This window comes from Sesamum indicum, linkage group LG15, assembly GCF_000512975.1.
Source record: "Sesamum indicum cultivar Zhongzhi No. 13 linkage group LG15, S_indicum_v1.0, whole genome shotgun sequence".
Taxonomy (NCBI): Eukaryota; Viridiplantae; Streptophyta; class Magnoliopsida; order Lamiales; family Pedaliaceae; genus Sesamum; species Sesamum indicum.
This window is the reverse complement of record NC_026159.1, coordinates 9782883-9804971: the sequence shown is the minus strand read 5'-3', so window position 1 is coordinate 9804971 and position 22089 is coordinate 9782883. Positions and strand designations below refer to the sequence as shown.

Here is a 22089-nt window from a genome sequence, read left to right as displayed (position 1 = left end):
ATCAAGTTTCGATGTTAAAAGTTTTAATCAAAATTTTCCCATTTGAAATCCTTTATTTATTTATTTCTTCTCTTTCTTCGATTCTAATTACTGTCATATACTAATAATTCAGTTAATTATGAAAAAATAATATAATTTTGAAAAGCTGTGTAGGGGTAAAATGTTGTTGAAAAGCTGTGTAGGGGTAAAATTGTCTTAAATTGGGTCAAAAGACTAAAATTAAGTAATTTTAAAAGTTATCAAACTAAAATTAAAATCGATAAATTTAAAAGATCACTAAAATTAATAGTAAGCAAAATTAAATGATTAAAAAAATAATTTTCCAAAAAGAATATTTTTGAGTATAAGGTGTATATATATGAATCAATTAAAAAAATAAAAAAATTGTGTATTTAGTTCAATTTGTTCTTAAAATTAAAATATTTTTTGCTCAGATTTTTATTATATGGGCTGGAAAGAAAGAAAAAACAATAAAATACTGTTATATATATTGTATAAAATCAAAGTTCACAAATTCAAAGCTCAGAAAACAATAAACACAACCATAATGGAGGAAGAATCATATGAAAACGTAGACAAAATATATATGGATATAGTAGCTAGAATCATAGTTGAAAAAGGTATAATATCGTAAAATATATATGGATATACTAGAATCCTAGTTGAAAATCATATCTATGTTCCTTAAATCTCTCTCCTCAATCTCTATATAAATATTGAAATAGTAAATCTAAAACTCATTATCTCATTAAGATTTTCTTCTTCGCACCTCAGCAGCTCCATAAACTTTCAAGGTATGTGTAAACCCTAATTCTCAACACACTATCACACACATATACATACGTATATATACGTGTTTATATAGAGAGAGAGAGAGATGAATGGTATTCACAAACACTGCATTTGATGAAGAAATCAAAAGGGTTTTGTATTTTTCTTGTTTGTATGTAAATCTTGTCATTTATCAAATAAATTTACATTCATATATGTATTCGGGATTTGGTAGATAAAGGATTATAATGGCATCACGGGTGACTCCTAACAAGGGAAAAGAAATCAGTGCTATTGCCAATGTTAGTATCAGGCAAGCTCCGAACAAGGGAAAAGAAATCAACGTGACAACCAACGTTACCAAGCAAACGACAACTTCAACAAAGAACACATCAGAGACAAATAGCAAATGGTCGCCTTTATCAGATGATATAATATCTATTTCTTCTCGATCAAAAGCTATTAATGAGGAATTCGTGAAGGATACCATCAATGAGTACATAGACAGCGTCCTCTATGGCACTGGGAAAAGCCGATTGCCTGTTTTTGAAGCATTGTGCAGGGAAAAGAAATAATTTTTATTATAACTGTAGCGGGCTGAAGATATATATATATATATATATATATATATATGTACTACTACATATATTAATTGTTAGGTATAATAAATCGAAATTAGGTATGTAGTTTAATTATTCGGAAAATAAGAAGTTTCTTGATTAATTTCCTTGCTTTGTTTGTCTTTATTCGATTAGTACATGTAAAATGTACATTGTGAAATGAAAAGTATTATTGTGTTGAACAAAATGTAAGTGAAAATATACTCTTGTGCAACTACTTTGTAATAAAATCAGTGTTCTTATACAGTTCCTGTGCAATTTGAGGGATGAACTCTCCACATAACCTCATGTTGCCAGAAAGTTGATACATTGAATTTCTTCTTGTACTATATATATATACATTTATATAGAGAGAGAATGGTAACAATTGTTCATGATCTGTGGCCACGATCACAACATAATACTTGTGTTCATACAATTTCGTATAGTGTGATAATTAAATCAATTATATTCTTATATGGGTTTTTTTTTTTTATTGGATCTTATATTGCAATTTGTATTATAATTTATATTGTATTTTATGTATATATACGACATATATAGAACCAGCGAATATACTTCTGTGATGATCTTATTGTTGAATAATTTGAGCCTGGGTAGTTCGATAATTATATCAAACTTCAGGGATGTTTATATAATTACCTTGTGACTGTATAATACTGAAGGCCTCAAAATAGATGAAGCAAATTCTCAATTTCAAATAGAGAAAATCCGTAATTAAAGATGAAATCCATATAGAGTTTCGCGTTTACCGCAAAGACAGGTTCCTTTTTTCCAATAGTAGCTGAAAGAATTACAACAGAACAAGTAATAATTGAAAATCAAGATTAGCAGAAAGAATGGAGTTGTATACAAGCAGTTGGAAGGCACACCCTTAGCACCCCACAGAGGAAAACAAAAAAACTATATTCCATAAAGCTGAACGTATTCGCTTGAGCTTATAAGGGTGGATTGAGATTTTATACGTTTATATCTGTACGCTTTGATCTTGCAGTACTGATCTCCTGGGAGCTTGTGTATGCAAATCTGGGGATGTTGTAATTGTCGGGTGTCGACATGGGCTGCTGTGGATAGAGTGTCGGTGGTGGTGTCAGGTTGCGTTGAGCCGGAAGGGGAGGAAGAATGTTGTACTTGTACGGGTCTCCACTTAGACTGAAAATCAACGGAAGATGAACTCAGAAGCTTTGGTAGAAAAATTTGAAGAAAGAAAGCTCGTTCGACAAAAGTACATTATTGTCAGATGATAAAATCTTGAAAGTAGACGTATATTTCAGAAAATGCAATTGGACAAAACTAGTCAACCAAGAGCATTCATGGTTCCATAAAAACATATCAGAGGAAGTCTGGCTTTGTTTGGTTTAATTTTGCTTGATGCGTTATTCTTTGTTTTTCACAGAGAAGAGAGATAGAGATGAGATATGTGGTTTTTAATATATTTGGTTTTATGTTTTGTATTAGTCAGGAGAAATAAAAATAAAAAGCATTGAACGGTGTGTTCATTAAGAACATGGGCGAGCATTCAGCTAAAAGATGAAACCAAAAAAGCCGAAACATGCATCTGATGTGAACAAACTATTCTAGGCAGTGTTCTGAATAACTTACCTCAGACTTCTGTATTGCTGATCGTCATCACTTACTATTTCACCCGATTGTGGCAGTGGCCGATTAACTTGGGCAGACCATGGGGCTGCACCAGGCAATTCATCGGAGAAGTATCTCCTCCTGATCAACTACAACCAACATGCAACTCATTTAAAAGGTAGCACCAACAAAAACGAAGCACGATAATAACACGTACAAAATACAGACCATTCTGAAAAATTTCATCACAGCTTCCTTGTCGTATCTGGCTTCCTTGGCAGCCTGAGTTGAGAAAGCCAAATCCATTTACTCATACAACAAATATACGTTCAACATGAGATTCATGAATCAGATTTGCCTCAAGTAAGCAGAAAGCACTGAAGCCATAGTCTCTTCATCAAGTTTTCGCACGCAATAATTTGGCAACAAAGAGGGAGAGCATATTGGTAAGAAAACCATCGATCTACCAATAGTTGCCTAAAATAGACGTTCGCGCTCATCATAATTAAGAAGTGCTTTCTATCATTGCCGTCCGAAAGAGAACCAAATTTGATACACAATGGTACTTCCCTAACCAAGTCTTAAACCCCAATGGAGCTGATTTTCATGATAAGTTGAACCCCAACCGCAACCTTGATTCGCTATAGTGTACATGGAAATTTAAATGATCACATAAAAAGAGAAAGAACACCACTAATGACAAACACATTATGGTGCGTAGGAAACATGAAAACAGAAACATTAAAATATTTTGACTAGATCAAATAAGAGTTGGTGCAAAAGAAGTTATAAGACCTTGATCTCTTGCAAAAGATGATGCTTAATTAACCAAATCATCAAGGCCTACTCCAAGATGGCATCATACCAATTGACGAATACCTCAGAACATAACCTAGACATTCAAACACCTATATACAACACATGCTTTTTTCCAAATCTTAATATTCATATGCCAATCAAGCAAGCAGCCCAAGGATCAGACGCCATAAAGCATTTACAAATGCCAGATATGAAGTTAACTTACAGCGAGAAGTCCTCCACCACTAGGGAAACTCTCAGTTAACGGAAGTTCCTCACTTGATGGAAGTAATCCCTGTTTCTCAACCCACTGACGAGCTATATCAACAAGATTACCACTGCTCCCTCTAGTGCCCTCTTTTGAAGCAATATCTGCTTTGTTACCAATGACAACATAGGGAACAGGAAGTCCCCCAGGACCTCCAGATCCCAAAGGAGCTGAGAAAGTCCCATTTGCTGCAATCTCAGCAGCCCACTTCTGCAAGCTGGTCTTTGTCCTTCTTTGAGAAAGGTCATGAACAAACATAACACCTAACATGAACGACCACGGCAGAAAAGAAGACAAAAGGCTTATGATGAAGAACCTCACAGTGAAAGAAAAACAAATTCCACATCATCCAACTTGGCAATGTAAAATAAATCAAAGACCTCCTATTTAACAGTAAATTAGTAGAAACGCTCTGTTAAAGAATAATTAATGAATGTTGGGTACGTCAACCTGGGATGGGTTGAAACCACAGGCACGACTTGCTTACAGAAAAAAAACATGCATTGTGACTAGAGTTTTACTTAATGAAGAGGACCTTATTGCCAATCCTTTGTCCTGAGCTACACTTTGTCATAAGAAAATCTAAACAAGCAAAGACTGATGATTACATACCATTGATTTGAGAATAAAACAGAGACCGGCAATCTTTATAACGTTCATGTCCTGATATGTCCCACAGTTCAATAAAAAAATCTCTTTCAGCGTCACCTTTCATGCTACTTGATGAGCTACCAGAACTTCCATAAGCTGTATGCTGCAAAGAACAACAAAACTCATCAACTTCATCCACATGATTAGCTATAAATCAATTTTAAAAGATGAATAGAAGTCTTACCTTGACACTAACAGTACAACCAACTGTTTGAGAAGGTCGAGCAATGGAAGAACCTTTCATAATCAGATGAACAAGAGAAGTTTTCCCAACACCTGAACAAAGATTGCAATTAATATGGGGGCTGAATAATATGATTTGAAAGCATCATTGTCTATAGCATTATCAACTGAATACAAGAAAAAAAATATAATTTTACTACATCCAGAGACCAGCATTAAAATCTAGGTCCTAACTACTTCATTTCCAGTAAATCCAGATTTACAACCAGATAGAATAGCATTTTGCAGAGCGCATAAGAATCATCTGCTTAAAGTTTAAAGTATGAAGTTGCACAGAGCAGGTTCCTCAGAGCTGTTCCAATGTATCAATGATTCAAACATCAATAAGTACAACATTTTAGAACTTCTCTAATATCCTAATCGCATTCAACTAGAGAGTGGAAAACTAAATAGTTAGACTGTAGGGGAAGGGTAGAAACTGAAGCATATATTTGATTTATGGTGAATTTCATATCAATTTTATCCAATTAGTTGATCAGCTGCCCCAATGCTTGTATTACGAACTAACTCTTCAAGACTTAACCTGATGTTGGGGCATCATAACCCAACTCTAAACACCTCCTAAACCACGAGCATTTCTTCCACTCCAAAATTATCTACCCTTATCACATTCCTGGCCTGCGTTATGTTTATCCATACAAACATTCTACATTAAAAGGTCCACCCATAACAACTTCTTGTCCTTCCGGTACATCATCATTAAGTTGTTTGCTAAAGTCCACGACAGGACCATGACTGCGAAAAGTCCCATTATATATGGGAACAAGGAAAGCATTTAGACTATGTAAGCACCATGCTTTGAAATCTTGTATCCTTGATTCTAATACTCTTTTACATGAAGGATAACAAGAAGCAAATCTCAATTTTTTTAAAGTCCCATTGCAAACCTGAAGCTCACTTCATCCAGAATACTGACAAGCTTCGGCTCTTGAAATGGTCACATAATTTTCGTTTAAATCCACAACACATTAACACAAACCTCATTGCAACAACTCCAAATGTTACCGCTAAAACATCAACCAATTCAAAAGCATCTTAACCAAGCCATGAAAGAGTTCACAAGATTATCTTAAAAGTCAAGCAGACAATCAAGAAAACATTATTGAATAATAACAACGACAACATAAGATCTGCTAAACAATATTCATTTACCTGAGTCTCCAACAACAAGCACCCTGATCTGCCCAACTGGAGGCCCACCATTCTGCTCTTTAGTCTCCCTTTCCCTTTCCCTCCAAAACATTTTTCTTCCCCCTCCAGAACAGAAAATTATCCTTCAATAGAAAAGAAATTACAATATACCCAAAACAATATTCAACTCAGTGCTACCTCAAGTCCCATCAAGAAATAAACTAAATCTCCAGGACAAACAGCATTTCCTCAAAATGGGTCTTTCAGATTCCAACCCAAAACCCATGTCACACCAAGAACGAATTCAATCCGAAGCACCCAGCATTGCGAATCCCCATACGAATCAAAAAGGACCGGTCTTCCAAAAATTTCAAGAGAATAACATTAAATCTGAATATACCTACAAAACTCTCCCATCCTTCAACTTAATACTGCTAAGAATCAAAAAATTGTAGTCCAAAATTCGGCTTGTCTTCTTCAGTACGCAAACAGGCAAACTAAGATCTGAAAGAATATAGCTTCGGCTGATGATAAACTTCAATTTCCTTGAGAAAATCTGACGGGTTTTCGGCTTTTAGCATGTGAAAAATCTCAGAGATCAAGAGGAGTGATACGAGATGAGATTGCTTAGGCCAAGAACTCCAAATTCACTCTCTGTGATTGATGATCGACAGTTTGTACGGTTGGGGTTCGGACTGTTCAGCTACTATTTGGGATTGCGACTTTGGTAGTTGCTAAATCCTGACGGGTATACAGACACGAGATTAGTCTAAATTTCCATTTTTTTTTTTTTTGGATAAATTACAACCGGCCCTTTAAAATTTTATTATAATTACAATTATTTATTTATTATTTAAAAATTATAAATAATTCTCTAAAATTAATAAATGTCAAATAAATACCTCTATAATAAAGTATCACGAGATTAATTTAAATTTTTTTTTATTATATGCTAAATTACAACATACTCTCCAAATTTTATTATAATTACAATTACTTATTTATTATTTAAAAATTAGGGAAAAGTATTATTTTAGTCCGCTAAATATGCCTAATTTTAATTTTAGTCCGATAACTATGTCCATTTTTTGTTTAGGTCCAGTAACTTACGAAATTGTTGACTTTTAGTCCTTTGATAGATTTTTGGACAATTTTACCCCTATGAGTGCATATGGACTAAAATTGTCTTTCAAAAGTTGCATAGGGGTAAAATTGTCCGAAAATCTGTCAGATGACTAAAAGTAAGCAATTTCGTAAGTTACTGGACCTAAACAAAAATGAATATAGTTATCGGACTAAAATTAAAATTAGGCATACTTAGCGGACTAAAATAATACTTTTCTCTAAAAATTATAAACAATTCTAAAATTAATAAACATCTAATAAATACATCTATAATAGACTATCACGAGATTAATTTAAATTTTTTTTATAATGTACCAAATTACAACAGACTCCCCAAATTTATTATAATTACAAATATTTATTTATTATTTAAAAAATTATAAATAATCCTCTAAAATTAATAAACGTCAAATAAATACCTCTATAATAGATTATCACAAGAAGATATTAGTCAGACGATGTTTAATTCTTGAATGTAATTGTAATAATTATAATTACGACGAATTTCAAGAAATTGTAACATAATAGAACAAAAACAGAAATGGAGATGGGAAGAGAAGAAAGAAAATGGAGAAGAGGGTGAGGGAATTTCAATTCCCAATTCTTCCCTTCAATTGATTTGCCCTAGCTTCCCTTTGAACGATGTCGTTTCGGCTGGATTTGTTCAATTCGGCCCCAAACTCATTTGAGCCCACGTCTCATATTAATCCCTTTCATCTCACGGCCAGTGTTTAAAGTCGCGTTTTTGCTCAACAGCGTGGCAGAAACTCCGGAAATAATTTATTTAAATAAAAAAAACACGAGATTATATGTATGTTGGAAGATATTTTCCAATTGTAGAATTTGTTGATTTAATATTATTATATAAAAGGAGAAAATACAAACAACTCCCTTGTGATCGCAAATAAGCAAATTATCCTCTTATAAAAAAATAAATAGCGATTCACTTCCCTATATTTTTTAAAATACAACAATTTACTCCCTTATGATTTTTAAAATGAAACAATTTACCTCCATGTAAGGAGGTAAATTGCTTCATTTTAAAAAGTACATGAAGGTAAACTGCTATATTTTTTTCATAGAGGGATAGTGTGCTCATTTTTAATATTACAGGGGGTAAACTACTATTCACCTCTATATAAAATAATATGATTGAAAAAAAAAAAGAGGAGTTTGACAGGGAAAACTAAAACCATCTTTATATTATTAGACCATATGAAAATACAATTACGACCTTGCAAAAAAAAAAACATGTACAAAAAATTTGATTAGGTTTTTCAATTATCAACGACTACTTTTTATTTAATCGTTATAATTTAAAAATAATATTTCATTATAATTATATTTTTATGATATATATATTATATTTATCCTCTTAAAAATATAAATATATTATTAGAAAAATATCGAATAAAGGGTAAAAAATAAAAATTTATATAATTCTTTTTGTTGATGTCATCATTTTTTATCGAAACCCTAGTGGAATGAAATCAATTGTAAACGAAGATTTTTTTAATAGGTATAACTATAATTTTTAAAAAGTTTTAAGAGAAAATGTAATTTATACTTTTAAATGGGGTTTAAATGTAATTAATCTTAAATTATATCCGACTAAACTCAATGTGAGCTTAAAATTCTTAGTCCTTATTTACCTTCTGATTTTGGTCAACATTAGAGGCCCATTCATTTAGGGCCGAAGCTGAAGCCCATTTAGCCCACTTTCGAGAATATTATTGGGCCAGAAATAACAATCTTAGGCCATTCTGGTCCAGCCCAACAGATAAATTGGGCTGAACCCTTTTGTTGAAACCTTTTTCCAGGCCCACTTAGATACAATCAGATAGAATTAATTGTGAGCTCATGGATGTACGAACAATGATGTCATAAATAAAAAATCATAGGGATAATTACTTCCTCCTCTAAAATTTAATATAATTACAAGTAAATCCTTATAATTTAAAAAATTACAACTATTACCCCTAACATTTATTTTCGTCTAACAAATAAATCCCTACATTAGCCAAAATTCACTTAATTTGTTTATATTAGCCAAAAATGTTGAATAAAAATTTATATTTATCCTCGGTTGACTTACTAGTTATTACTAACTTATTTCAGATCAAATAAATCTTTTTTTACCAAACTACCCTTATACTTTTTCAACTTATAATAATAGTTTAGTTATAAAAGATTTATTTGATCTATAATAAGTTATTCGGGAGTAAATATGAATTTTATTCAATTTTTTCTACTATCAGCAAATTCAGTAACTTTGACAAACGGATGGATTTATTTGTTAGTGAAAACAAACATCAAAGGTGTTAGATGTAATTTTTCAAACCATATAACGTGTACTTACATCAAACCTCATAAAAAACAATTGTAATAATTTTTCTTTTAGAAAGTGAAAGCGTTGAACTATTATTTCAAACTATATATTTTCAATCTTCATCGTAAATTTTAAATCTATATAATATAGCTGAAAATAGCGTAACAAAAAATTCGAATTGAGTCGAATAATTTATTATTCAAATTAATACATAAATAAAAGGGTAAATTACATTGACATGATTTGATGTTAGGCTAAAATATACAAACATCCATTATCTTTTAAAAAATTACAGCGACAGTTCATATTTTATAGTTATAATTACAGCTATACTCCTTATTTAAAGACAAATCTTAAACAAACACCCCTCGCAAAATATTACGCTAACATCTCTCAGGATATATAATTATAATTTTATTATTATTAAAATATTACATAAACAATACCATACTTAATTCGAGAAATTAATTAGGTTTGTACAAAAATAAAAGGGTAAAAAATTACAATATTAACATCCCTTGAAATTATGTTTAAATATATAAATACTCATTATCTTTTATAAAATTACAGATATACCCCTAAGGGGTGTAAGTGTAAGAAGTTGTTTGTGCAAATTTTGTATTGAATTGAGGATACGCTTGTAATTACAACTACAACCTTAAGGAGTGTAATTGTAATTTTACAAAATACAGAAAAAGTTCGTGTATTTATACTTTATTTTAGGAGATGCTATATATTCCGTATATATATATATATATATATATATATATATTTTCTTTTTTATTAAAAAAGAAAGAAAGAAGAAGAGGGATTTATAGAGAAGAGATATGAATATTGAGGGAAGGGGTCTCATGGTTGTGTACTCCTTCATAGGTTGTAATCACATAGCTTGAATCCTCTCTATCTCTTTCCACCCTTTTCTTCACACTGCATCCTTCACTTGTACATTTGTAATAATTCCTGTTTCATCCATCATTATTTCATTATTACATTCTTCTACCCTAAAAAGTAATTCTATATACAGAAAGGGTCTAAAGTTTGCATATATATAATATAATTAATTACACTTAAACCCCCTTTAAAAGTGAAAACTTATTGTTTCCACCCAAAAAATATTCAGAATTACATTTATACCGCTCCCAGGTTCTATTTATAACTGTACTCATTCTACTAGGATATGAGCGAAAGATGATGACGTCAATAAAAAATTTATAAAACTTTTATTTTATCCTTCACTCAGCATTTGATATAATTGACAAATTACAATTTCTATACTTGTAAGAGGGTAATTTTATTTATCATCAGTTACTTGTTATCAAAATGCAATATTTCCATAATGCTGAATAAATTAGCGACGTCGCGAATAGGTTCTATAAAATAATTAAACGTAAAATTAGGAGTTTATGTATATTTTTTTTTTGTTGAGGTCAGTATTTTTCATCCAAATCTTAATGAAAAGGATGCAGTTGTAAATGAATAATTCTTAGACAATATGTATATACACCATAATGAAAGAGAAGATTAATGACAAAGAAAACTAACAGACAATTTTAATATCAACCCTAATTATTCTATAAATTTAGCAACAAGAATTTTTATTTTGTCACAATAATTCAATTTATGGTTTCAATAGTGATTACTATTTTGTAAAAGTTGTTAGAGAAAAATATTATTTTAATCCACTAAGTATGTCGAATTTTAATTTTAGTCCGATAATTATGTTTATTTTTGTTTAGATCCAGTAACTTACGAAATTGCTTACTTTTAGTCCTCTGGCAGATTTTCGGACAATTTTACCCCTATACAACTTTTGAAAGGCAGTTTTAGTCCATATGAACTCATAGGGGTAAAATTGTCCGAAAATATGTCAGAAGACTAAAAGTAAACAATTTCGTAAGTTACTGGACCTAACAAAAACATGGACATAGTTATCGAACTAAAACTAAAATTAGGCATACTTAGCGGATTAAAATAGTACTTTTCCCAAGTTGTTATTATAAAAAATTAATGACAAAAATTGTGCATAAAGTTGTTACTGAAGACAACTAGAATTCGTTTGGTTCAATTAAGAGAAAAAGGGAAGCGAAAATGGGACGAAAAGTGAAAAGGTAAGGGGAGAAAAGAAATAATAATTTTCCTTCAAATTATTTAGTATAATTGGAACGGAGTATATCTCAAATACTTCTCCTAATTTGGGACAAGGAAGATAGATTGAAAATAAATGACTAATTTTTGTGATTTTATCAGTTAACCCTTTATCTTTATTTTGTGTTAAAACAATAAGCAAGTTAATATTATACTAAAATGATTTTAGTACATAAAAAATTTAAAAATTTTATTAGTAAAATTATTTTTTATTAATAAAAATATTCATCAAAACGAGTATAATTAAAACTATTCAATTTAAATAAAATAAAAATTACTAGCAATGACTTCAAACAAAGAATTTGAATTTAAATAAAATATATATTTTCTCTTAATTTTGAATGAAAACGAAATTGGACTCAACGGGGGTTTCATTTACATCTAGTTTTACTTTCTCTCCAACTATTCTCCCTAACAAAACACCGATCTTTCTCTTATACATCTATTTTTACTTTCACTTTTCTTATACACCTATTTTTCGCCCCAACCAAACAAATCCTTAGTGATGTATATATAGTGTCCTCCTAATTGTTGTACAAGTGCAGATTATTGCAATTAAATATTAAACTAATTAACCTCATTCTTAAGGTTAATACAGGATTTAAGATTGTATGCGCGCATAATAATGTCACTAGAAGAAATATAATTTTTTTACCATGATCAATTACCATGATTAAAAGTAAAAAATTATACTGGATACTAAGTCATGACGGCTCTCCAATGACTATTAGACATTTTTTTTAAAGCAAAGTCAAAATATTTGCTGCAGCTGAAAATTATGACAAATATCTTAATCACAGATAAAACTATAGCTGATGATGATTAGCCCATAGTCAAAATTTAAGTTTTCGCGTCAGTTTTTCTAGTCATGGTAAATAATATTATTTTGTTATAATTTAAATCGTAATGATTAATAGAGCAGAAAGTAATAATTTTTTTGCAGTGGGCATAATTAGATAAAAGTTAATTGCAGTGGGACTAAAAGTTATTGTAACTTTCATCAAAAAATGATTTTGATTGATTTTAATGGCAAAAGTGATTATTTGAAAATTACAAAATAATACATTATTTTTTATATTGTAAATTGCAGAGCCAAACTATGATTTTATGAATAATATTGAGTAATATTATCTCAAATCATGACAAATGCTGATTGATTGACGGCGACCAAAATTTAAAGTTTTTGTACTGATTTTTTTTGTTTGACCGTGGTAGAAATTGTTGAGTTGCCGTGGTTTTTTAACCACAGTAATTTAAAATATAAAAAATAATTTATTATTTTGTAATGACACGATTACATGGGAAAATTACTATTTTTCGTCCTATAGCTTAGATTTAAATATTTAAAAATTTCGTTCTTTTGACTGGACCAAAATTGCCACCTCTAAATTACAAGACGAAAATTACCATTTTTTTTATTATATTAATATTTATGATGAAACAAATACATATATTTCTTTTTATTATAAAATTTCAATCTTACCATTCCAATTAGGCTAATCAAACATTAGAATTGTGGGGTTTGTAATGGTTGATGGATGAATTTGATAGAAGCCACACATTTTCACACACACACACACACACATGTGTATGTGTGTATTAATGAACTGGGACAAGACATGTGAAACAGCTTAGGCGGCTGAGGGATGAATAGAATTAGAACAGTAAATAATTAAAAGGAGCACTTTAACACTGGAGAAGATTTATAATTGTCTATGATTTTACTGACTATGAATTGAAGTCCTCATAAATAATTATTATTTATTATAATTAAATAAAATTAATATATGTAAGAATTTAATTTATTTATTATGAAAACTATTTTTGACATGATTATGAATCATAATAAATATTTTTACTATGACTTTTAACCTGATAAATATTTTAGCCATATTCACAAAAATCAAAATCAAGAATCGTTGCTGGGCAGTGGTCAATGACTGTTTACTACTGCTTCACAACAACTATAAGCTATTGTTTAAGCAAAAACGAGCTCAAAATATTAGACATAACTATATAATATATATCAGATGTTTTCGATATATCTACTTAAGAATCATGTCAAATACTTCGATTGCAAGTAAAATCATGACAAATATTAATTTATTTTGGTTAAGACTTGAGTTTTTACATCAATTACTAGTCATGATTTATAGAATTGATTTACCATAATTATTTATAATGTACCAAATATATATCTATTAATTTGTAGTGACTTCAAGAGCTAACAATTATCTTAAAATAAAGTTTAATACATTATAAATTTTGAGAAAAAACATTACAAAATATACAAACTCATAATTCTTTTTAATTAAATAAATTAGCCAGATACATCTTTGTGTTTTATTCTGGTCAAATTTCGCTTTTAGTATCATAGAATAATTAAGAATCCAACACCTTTTAGTCTTTTGTTTTACAGAATTATAATCCTATATTTCACGAAAGTTTAAAAAAACTCGAGATATTTAATTCGATTGTAAGTCCCAATTTTAAGATCATTTTTAAAATCATATAAAATAAAAGACTAAAAATGACGAACACCTATTCTATATATAACACTAAAAAGTGTAATTTTACCTTAGATTTGTTTTAATTCCCCATATTTCACAACACTAATTAAATTCCCAAAGTTGAACAAATTAAACATGGTGAAGGATGCATGTGCACATGTAGTTCAAAATTTTTAAATAGATGGTTAGAGAAAATCAAATATATTGTATGGTGTGTATATACTATTAATTATACTATGAAAGAGAAACAAAATCTCTAAAATCGTAATTCAGGTTCAATTTTTCAAAAAAATCATACACGTATGTATTCCAAAGGCCGTCTACGTACCCGTTTATTAGTAATCCAAGAATTATACATACATCAATATTATTTTTAATGAAAAATAGAATAACCACATTTATAAAAAAAATAAACCAACCCTCTAATAAGCTGCCTGCCTATTAGGAAGATATATATATATATATATATATATATATATTAAAAGTCGTCTATGGTCAAATAAAATTAGACAAATATATAGTCATATATCCATTTATTAGTAATCCCATATTTATATATATATATATATACATCAAAATTATTTGAAACGAAAATTATCAAAATGAATCGACCCTCTAATATACACGTTATGAGTGTATGTTCATAATTTTGCTTGTATCTATATGTGTATATGTATGTATTCTCATCCACATGTTGGGCATCGTGTGTGTAATTCCATATATATATATATATATATATGGTACTATATATGTCTACTTCTGTCTTTCTTGAAATTGCATGTGTAAGAGTAGATAGGAGGATTGTTACTACACCAGCGATAATTTTTATCTTATGATCTTCTTAATTTTCTTACATATTTTAGCTTAGACATCAAACAAGAAAATAAAGATAGATTATTTCATCATAGTAAAAGCTCTTCTATGGTCTTACCTAGGATTAGGGCTGCTCTTGACCTTCTTTTTCCCATATTTTCTCCATTTAAATCCATCGTCCATGACTTCAAGATCAGATCTTGTTCTAAACGCAAGCCTAAACTCCTCATGGGCTTTGTATATTTTCACTTTTCTTCTACGTTTTCTGCAAAAAAACACAAACAGAGATTCAAACAAAGAAACCAGCAGTGGAGAGATCATTAAGTGCTAGCAAGACAAGACTTGCATGTTATGATCAACAAACGGAGCTGAGCTCGAAAACTGATCGAAGAGATCTGCAATATTCTCAGAAGCAGTTCTACTGTGCAGATCTGAAGTTAATTCCTCCAAGTCCTCGTCGGACATGAGGTAGTTGAAGATATCGCGGAAGTACTTGGAACCGTTGAGTTGATCATGATGATGATGGGTTGTTGTATATGCAAATTGATCTTCAAAATTAGGGTTAGGGTTAGGGAAATCTTGGAATTGGGGAGCAGTTTTCATTTTGGGCGTGAAGTTGAAGATGTTGGAATAGAGTGGAAAATTGATGTTCAATTCCATTTATAATTAAATTTGTTTTCGATTTTTGTTTGTATTTTTTTCTCTAACATGCATGAAGCTTCATGGGCCATTTCCAAGAGCTACGCAGTGAAGGTGCTCCAACACACGTGGCAGTAAAAGATTGGACATGAATGATTGCATCATCGTGCTGACGTCAGGTAGCATTTTGGGGTTAATAGAATGAATAAGGGACATACATATTTATCTAGAAGAAATAAAAATAATAATAAATATTGGACCACCTATCAGTGTGTGATATATATATAATGCAATGTCACTATTTTTTGATGTGATGAGGTTGTCAACATATATATATATATGTATGTATATTTGATGTGCGTTTGAAATATTTTTTTTAAATAAAAAAAGATAAAAAATAATAAGAATCATGTGGTAAAGGATGCAGTAATCCTTTAATATTTAAGTCTACAAGAATAATATTCTCGTCTTCGATGACTATTAGAAGAAATTTATTATAATTAATTATTATGATTATAAATAAAAAAATTAATATACTGTAAAATGGCTATTAGTCGTTGTTTTTACAAACTAAATCAAAATATTAATAGTAATTAGAAGCCATGTTGTCGGATATTTTTATCATGGCCAAAATCGTAATAAATATTAATTAACTATTGTAAATTATGCATGTTTGGTTCCGTTTCGTTTCTTATTTTCAGTTTTTGAAATAATAATAAAAGTGAAAATATGTTTCTTTATATATATTTTCACTGAAAATATATTATTATCATTCTCATATCAATTATTAATTTTTTATATATTTATATACATAGAAAAAAAATTAATTATTAATTTTATATACGAGTAATAATTTTTTTCATAATAATTTAACATGGCATCACTAACAATTCTTAATTAATAAAAGATAAAACTATCAATTTCATTTGAAAAGATATATACTTGATTTGACACCACCAATAAAAAGTAAAAATTTTCATCACATAAAAAAATTATTTCGTTTGACACTATTAACAATATAAATCACAATCTTATCAACTAATTTAAACAATTCTCCCCTATTTATCAGCCAAAGGCAAAGAAGTAGGCCCCTATCTATCAGCCCAGTAGGCCTAAGCCTTACTGATCCGATAACAAAATGTATCAAACTTATTTCATCAAAATTAACTTAACACAGTAGGAAATAAAAATAAGGCCCAATCGGCACGCCCACACACTGGACAACAAGGATGACACATCATCTGGATTCTTACGTCAAGACAACATCAGCCTAAAAGATCTCCAACTAACTCCTCCTGTATGAGCGGGAGCAGTTGGACAACGAAGCTAATAACTAATTTTTCTATTTCTCGAGTTAATTGGGTAATGTTCGTTCAAATGATCATAAGTCTCTAAAGATATGTCCAAAATAGGCGTGTATACTTTCATTTGTTAGCTAACATCCAGGGGATTAGGTTAATATGCAAATTATCTATAACCAACTCCTGAATCTCATCTAGATTTGCCTATAAAGAAAGGTCCTAGTCATTCAAAAGGTAAGTTACTTTGGCCCCTCACACTTAACACTTTTTTTTCTTGCAAAACAACAAGGCTTCTTGTTGTTTGAATACAGAGTGACCACCGAATGTCATAGCCATCATTATTATGGAAGATATTAGACAGAGGATTATCAGTGTTAATTTATTTCGTTCTGTTAGTTCATGTGCGTTATATAGAATATGGCATATCCCTTGGCCTATCGAGGGAGAAACCACCAATAGAGTACTGTTGTACTGTACGATCTTATTTTATTAACGAAACTTACATTTATCCAAAAAAAAAAAAAAACAACAAGGCTTCGAGCTCCCATCTCATTTTTCACATTCATACAAGCTCACTTCAGCATCCATTCTTGCACTCCACGTCACTTATTTTGGCTTTATCTCGCATTATTTCAAGTTCTTCTTATTGTTTTTTTCAATTATTCAGTTACTGACTTAATCATTGGAGTACTAATCTCTATTTTGTAGGTTAACCCATTTTATTTTTAGAATTTTTAAGAAATTCCTTTGACTGTTGCGGTGTTGTTGAACCCAAATATGCATCAAACAACATAAAACATAATCGTATCAACTAATTCAAATAATCCTTATTTTCGCTCAAAAATCTTACATAATTAAAAACACACATTTCTCAATGAAAATTGAAAATTAAAAATCAAAACACAACCAAACATGAGGAAAAATAGTATGACTTATCATACAATTCTATATAAGTCGGAAAAAAATATTATTTTCTTTTTTATTGTTTGGGCTGAGAAAAACAATTCAATTAATGTCTATCCATTAAGGTTGTCTTATTTAGGAAATAGTGATAATTTTTTGTGAAGAGAAGGTGCATGGAAATGGGGTGGGTTATATTCTTCCAAGTCCACCTAATAATTATAACTTCATGTTTCAAACATATATGGAGTAGAATTTTTAGTGCTTCCCCACCTCCCAAGAAGCTTCCCTCAAGAAATAATGGAAAAGTTGTATTTTGCCTTTTCTTTTTTTTTAAAAAAAAAAGATAAAATATTTGTCAATTATATCAATAATTTCTTTTATCTTGGTCAATGTTGCACCCCTCCATGAACCATGTTGTCTTATTATGACCAATTAATTAATTTTGTTGCTAATAAAACAAGCACTAGAAACAATAAATCAGCCATTCAAAAATTCAAATGATCATTTAATATTGTCATTAATTATATGTATTAAATGAAAATTATTATTTTTATTTTATCACTATAATAATTTTCATAATTTTAAAAGTGACAATATTTAAATAAATGTTGTGAGCAAGAATAATTGGTGTAAAAAAATTATGTGCAAATATAGTGACAATGAATATAATTGTCACTATAAATATCCCATTTATTATTTTATTAGTGATCAAAGTACAATCGAGGCTTATGTATATTTAAATTTTATTATAATTATTTAAATAAATGAAATAAAATGAATAACTAATCAAAATTGATCAAATAAATTAATTTTAATGTGTATAAGTAAAATGTTATTCATAAAACCAATGCAGTAAAGTGATGATTAGTATATTAAAAAATTCCGATTTTGTCAAATAGATATATTTAATTCTATAATTGATTTGACTGTCAAATATTCAATTATCAACTTAAATATTACGAATTTTGAACTTCGACGAGGATATAGAACTAGTCATGGGTGCATGACGGGATGTCCGTGACTGCCACAATGCTTGATATAGTGAATGTTATGTTTGACTTACTAGTGTGTTGGTGAGGCTATGATAACCAAGTTGATAATGTCCCAACGAGTTGTGGCAAAATGAACATTCTGAAGTAGCCACAACGGATTCGTTAGGAGGGATATCTCATGGCAGTTATGGTCATTTAATTTTTACATTCATAACAAGTTTAGAGCTCATTGAAAGAAATAGTTCGTGGAAGGATGATCTTGATTTAGCTACAATGGGTCCAGAGTTTTAACCACCAATTCGAGCTAGTAGGCTGACACGATTGGCCATTTTTTTTAATAATACATGACATTTAATTTTTATTTTATTTTTTATAATTTGACTATACTAGTAAATTTTTAAAACAAATATTCCAAGAACAATGACTCCTATTCCATAATAGTTGTGTTATTCTTAGAAATTACCTTTAAAGTAATGACTAAAAGTTACTTTTTCGTTCATTATTAATTTAATTAAATCCACACAAACTTCTGTATATTTAATAAATCCACAATTACAGTTATTTTTCTCTCTCTCACCTTTGGGTTATTTTTTCTTTTCACAAACTTCTTTCTTTTCCTCAACTTACACTACGTTTGTGACGTTTCACTTGAAGCTATATATGTATCAAAATTTACTAAAATACATAATTTAAATACATCGATTAATATATATTAATATTTTGGGTAAATTATATTGACACCCCTTGAGGTTAGGCTAATTTACACAAACACCCCCTATCTTTTACAAAATTACAGCTACACTTCCTAAGCGATGTTAGTAGACTTAAATGTATAAAACCTTCATGTCTTTTGAAAAATCTGTTAAAAACTCCCTTCTATTTTAAAAATAGGCAAAAACCCTCTTTCCGTTTTGTTAAATATTGCTCAATCGTCATTTTCCATTAAATGTAACTAACGGTGTTAATTTTATAATAAAATAAATATTATCCCTTACTTAATATATATATATGTATATATTATTTTTTATTTTGATAACCGTTGGATCTGTTTGATTATAACAGAGCCGTCAAATATAATTAATTAATTTTAACCATTAAATTTTAAATTTATAAAAAAAATGAAGAGTAATATTTTATTGATAAAATATATATTATAAAAATATTATTTGAAAAAATAATTAATCCCCAGCACCCCCACCCACTGTCTACCCCCAATCACCGGATCTTCACCCCGTCGCCTCCCCCCTCGCCCCCCTACGCAAATCTACACCCCGTCGCCTCCCCCCTCCCCCTACCACCCTCGCCTCCACTCTCCTCCCGTTGCGTCGCCCAGAATAAGAAAGAGGGCAGCGGTGACTCCATCGCCCATTTACCCATGTTCTGGGAATTGGGTGATGCCGCCTTTCTGTGGGCGATGCCCAAACCATGGGTGATGTGATGTCGTCGCCTCAAGTTGTTTTTTTAAAAATAATTTTAGATTTAACAATTATAATTTTTAAATTTTAGTTTTTGACAATTGTAAAAATTATTTAAAATTAAATATAATTTAATTTAATATTTCAATTTAAAATTATAAAATTTAAAAAACTTATATAATTTTTTTCATATTTTTAAGTAAATATATTTAAAAGAATATTTTATTTTTGTTAGTTGAAAAAGCAAAAAAACCACACAAAATAAATGAAAAAATATACATGTGAAATATATACGTACAATGAGAGTATTTTAGTGAAAAAATATTCAAAAATAAGGTAAAAACTAGTTAAAAAGAAAAACATTTACAAATACATAAGAAGCGCGTGTAATACACTTTCCGTTAATTACTAACGAAAAATGTGTTTTTTATTGAGTTTTAGAAAATACAGGGAGAGTTTTAACCTATTTCGAAAACATAGGGGGAGTTTTAAGCTTTTTCAACAAAAAAGAGGAGTAAAATGCATTTTAGCCGGTGTTAGTGTGTTTGTATAATATTTTTTATATATGTGTAAATACTGCATTTGTTCGTGGGGTTGGCGGAAACTACTTCATCTACGATCCGTTATTCGGCTGATGGTGGAATTTCGGGTGGGTAATGGGGTTACGTTTTATCTTTGGGAGGATCCTTGGCACCATCTTGAGGCCCTCATTGCTAGATTTCCCCATGGACCGGCACTCCCTAAGTTTGGGATTTCTGTCAAGCTCAGTAGCGTTATCATATAGGGGCAATGGCAATAGCCCCTCATTATAGACATTGATTGGTTGGAGATTCTACAGTCAATGCCTCAGATTCATGGCGGTGTTGATCGCATCATTTGGCGGTATGAAAATGGTAATCCTACATCCACATCTCTATATCGGTCACTAGTCCCTTCAGAACCCAAGGTAGGTTGGTCTTCACTACTCTTGGGTTCCCTCAAGATCTCCAAGCATAATTTTATTCTATGGCTTGCTATATTGGGGAAGCTTTCGACAGTTGATAAACCATGATTCTCTTACTTAGACGCATGTATTCTATGTGATGAAGGCGCGAATGAGACGCATAGGCACTTATTCTTCCGATGCCGCTACGTCCGATGGTGTCTTATAGCTATTCGACGATCTACTCGCTTCAATTGACCGAACCGACACTGGCCAATGGATATAGAGTGGGTTACAAAAAAATGGAGAAGGTAATCATGGTAGGTTTCATGTGTGTATCATATTTGAAAGGAACGGAGCTTGAGACGTTTTGAGCAGTCTGAGCGAGAACCGACCGTACTTACTAGACTTATTGTAGAAGATGTTAGATAGAGGATTCTTATTGCTTATTTAGCTTGCACTTTTAGTTCTTGTGCGTTATATAGACTTTGACGTATCACTTGGCCTGTCGAGGGAGACTCCACTCATTGAGCACTGTTGTACTGTACGATTATACTATTTGTTTAATGAAAATTACATTTAAAATATTGCATTTGATTAGGAATATAGTTGTAATTACAGCTACAACCTGCATTTTACCAAAAAGAAAGTGTTTGTGTATTTTGACCTAATCTCAGAAAATGTCAATAATATTTACCCTAAAATTTTTGTCGTAACTTTTTTATTTATTTATGCATTGCATGTGTGTGGACAACTAGTCATTTTAAAACTTTCAATTTCATAGTCCACTATAAAATTATGTCATATTTAAATTTCAAAACTTTATTTTTGAAGTTATTGAATGAATTTTAAAAATTATTTAATATGCATAATTAAATAAATAATAATTATAATTAAATTAAAAAAATACAAATTATAACATTTATCAAAAT

The 22089-nt window shown here is 30.2% G+C and overlaps 2 protein-coding genes across 3 annotated transcripts; both read right to left on the bottom strand.

Moving 5' to 3' along the window:
• Nucleotides 2106-6785, bottom strand: LOC105178318 (small GTPase LIP1). Of its 2 annotated transcripts, XM_011101783.2 has the most exons (8): nt 6262-6785; nt 6085-6186; nt 4874-4965; nt 4651-4792; nt 3997-4301; nt 3201-3254; nt 2994-3121; nt 2106-2543 (listed from the first exon to the last, which is right to left on the bottom strand). In XM_011101783.2, exons 2-8 carry the CDS (start codon nt 6173-6175, stop codon nt 2351-2353), a joined length of 1005 nt encoding a protein of 334 aa, XP_011100085.1. In that variant the 5' UTR covers nt 6176-6186; nt 6262-6785; the 3' UTR covers nt 2106-2350. The 2 variants fall into 2 exon arrangements, with proteins under 2 accessions (XP_011100085.1, XP_011100084.1); XM_011101782.2 differs by having other exon boundaries at nt 6085-6785.
• Nucleotides 10234-15639, bottom strand: LOC110013162 (probable WRKY transcription factor 51). Its single transcript, XM_020698995.1, has 3 exons — nt 15332-15639; nt 15104-15250; nt 10234-10477 (listed from the first exon to the last, which is right to left on the bottom strand). The coding sequence occupies exons 1-3, from the start codon at nt 15586-15588 to the stop codon at nt 10330-10332; spliced, it is 552 nt and encodes a 183-aa protein (XP_020554654.1). The 5' UTR covers nt 15589-15639; the 3' UTR covers nt 10234-10329.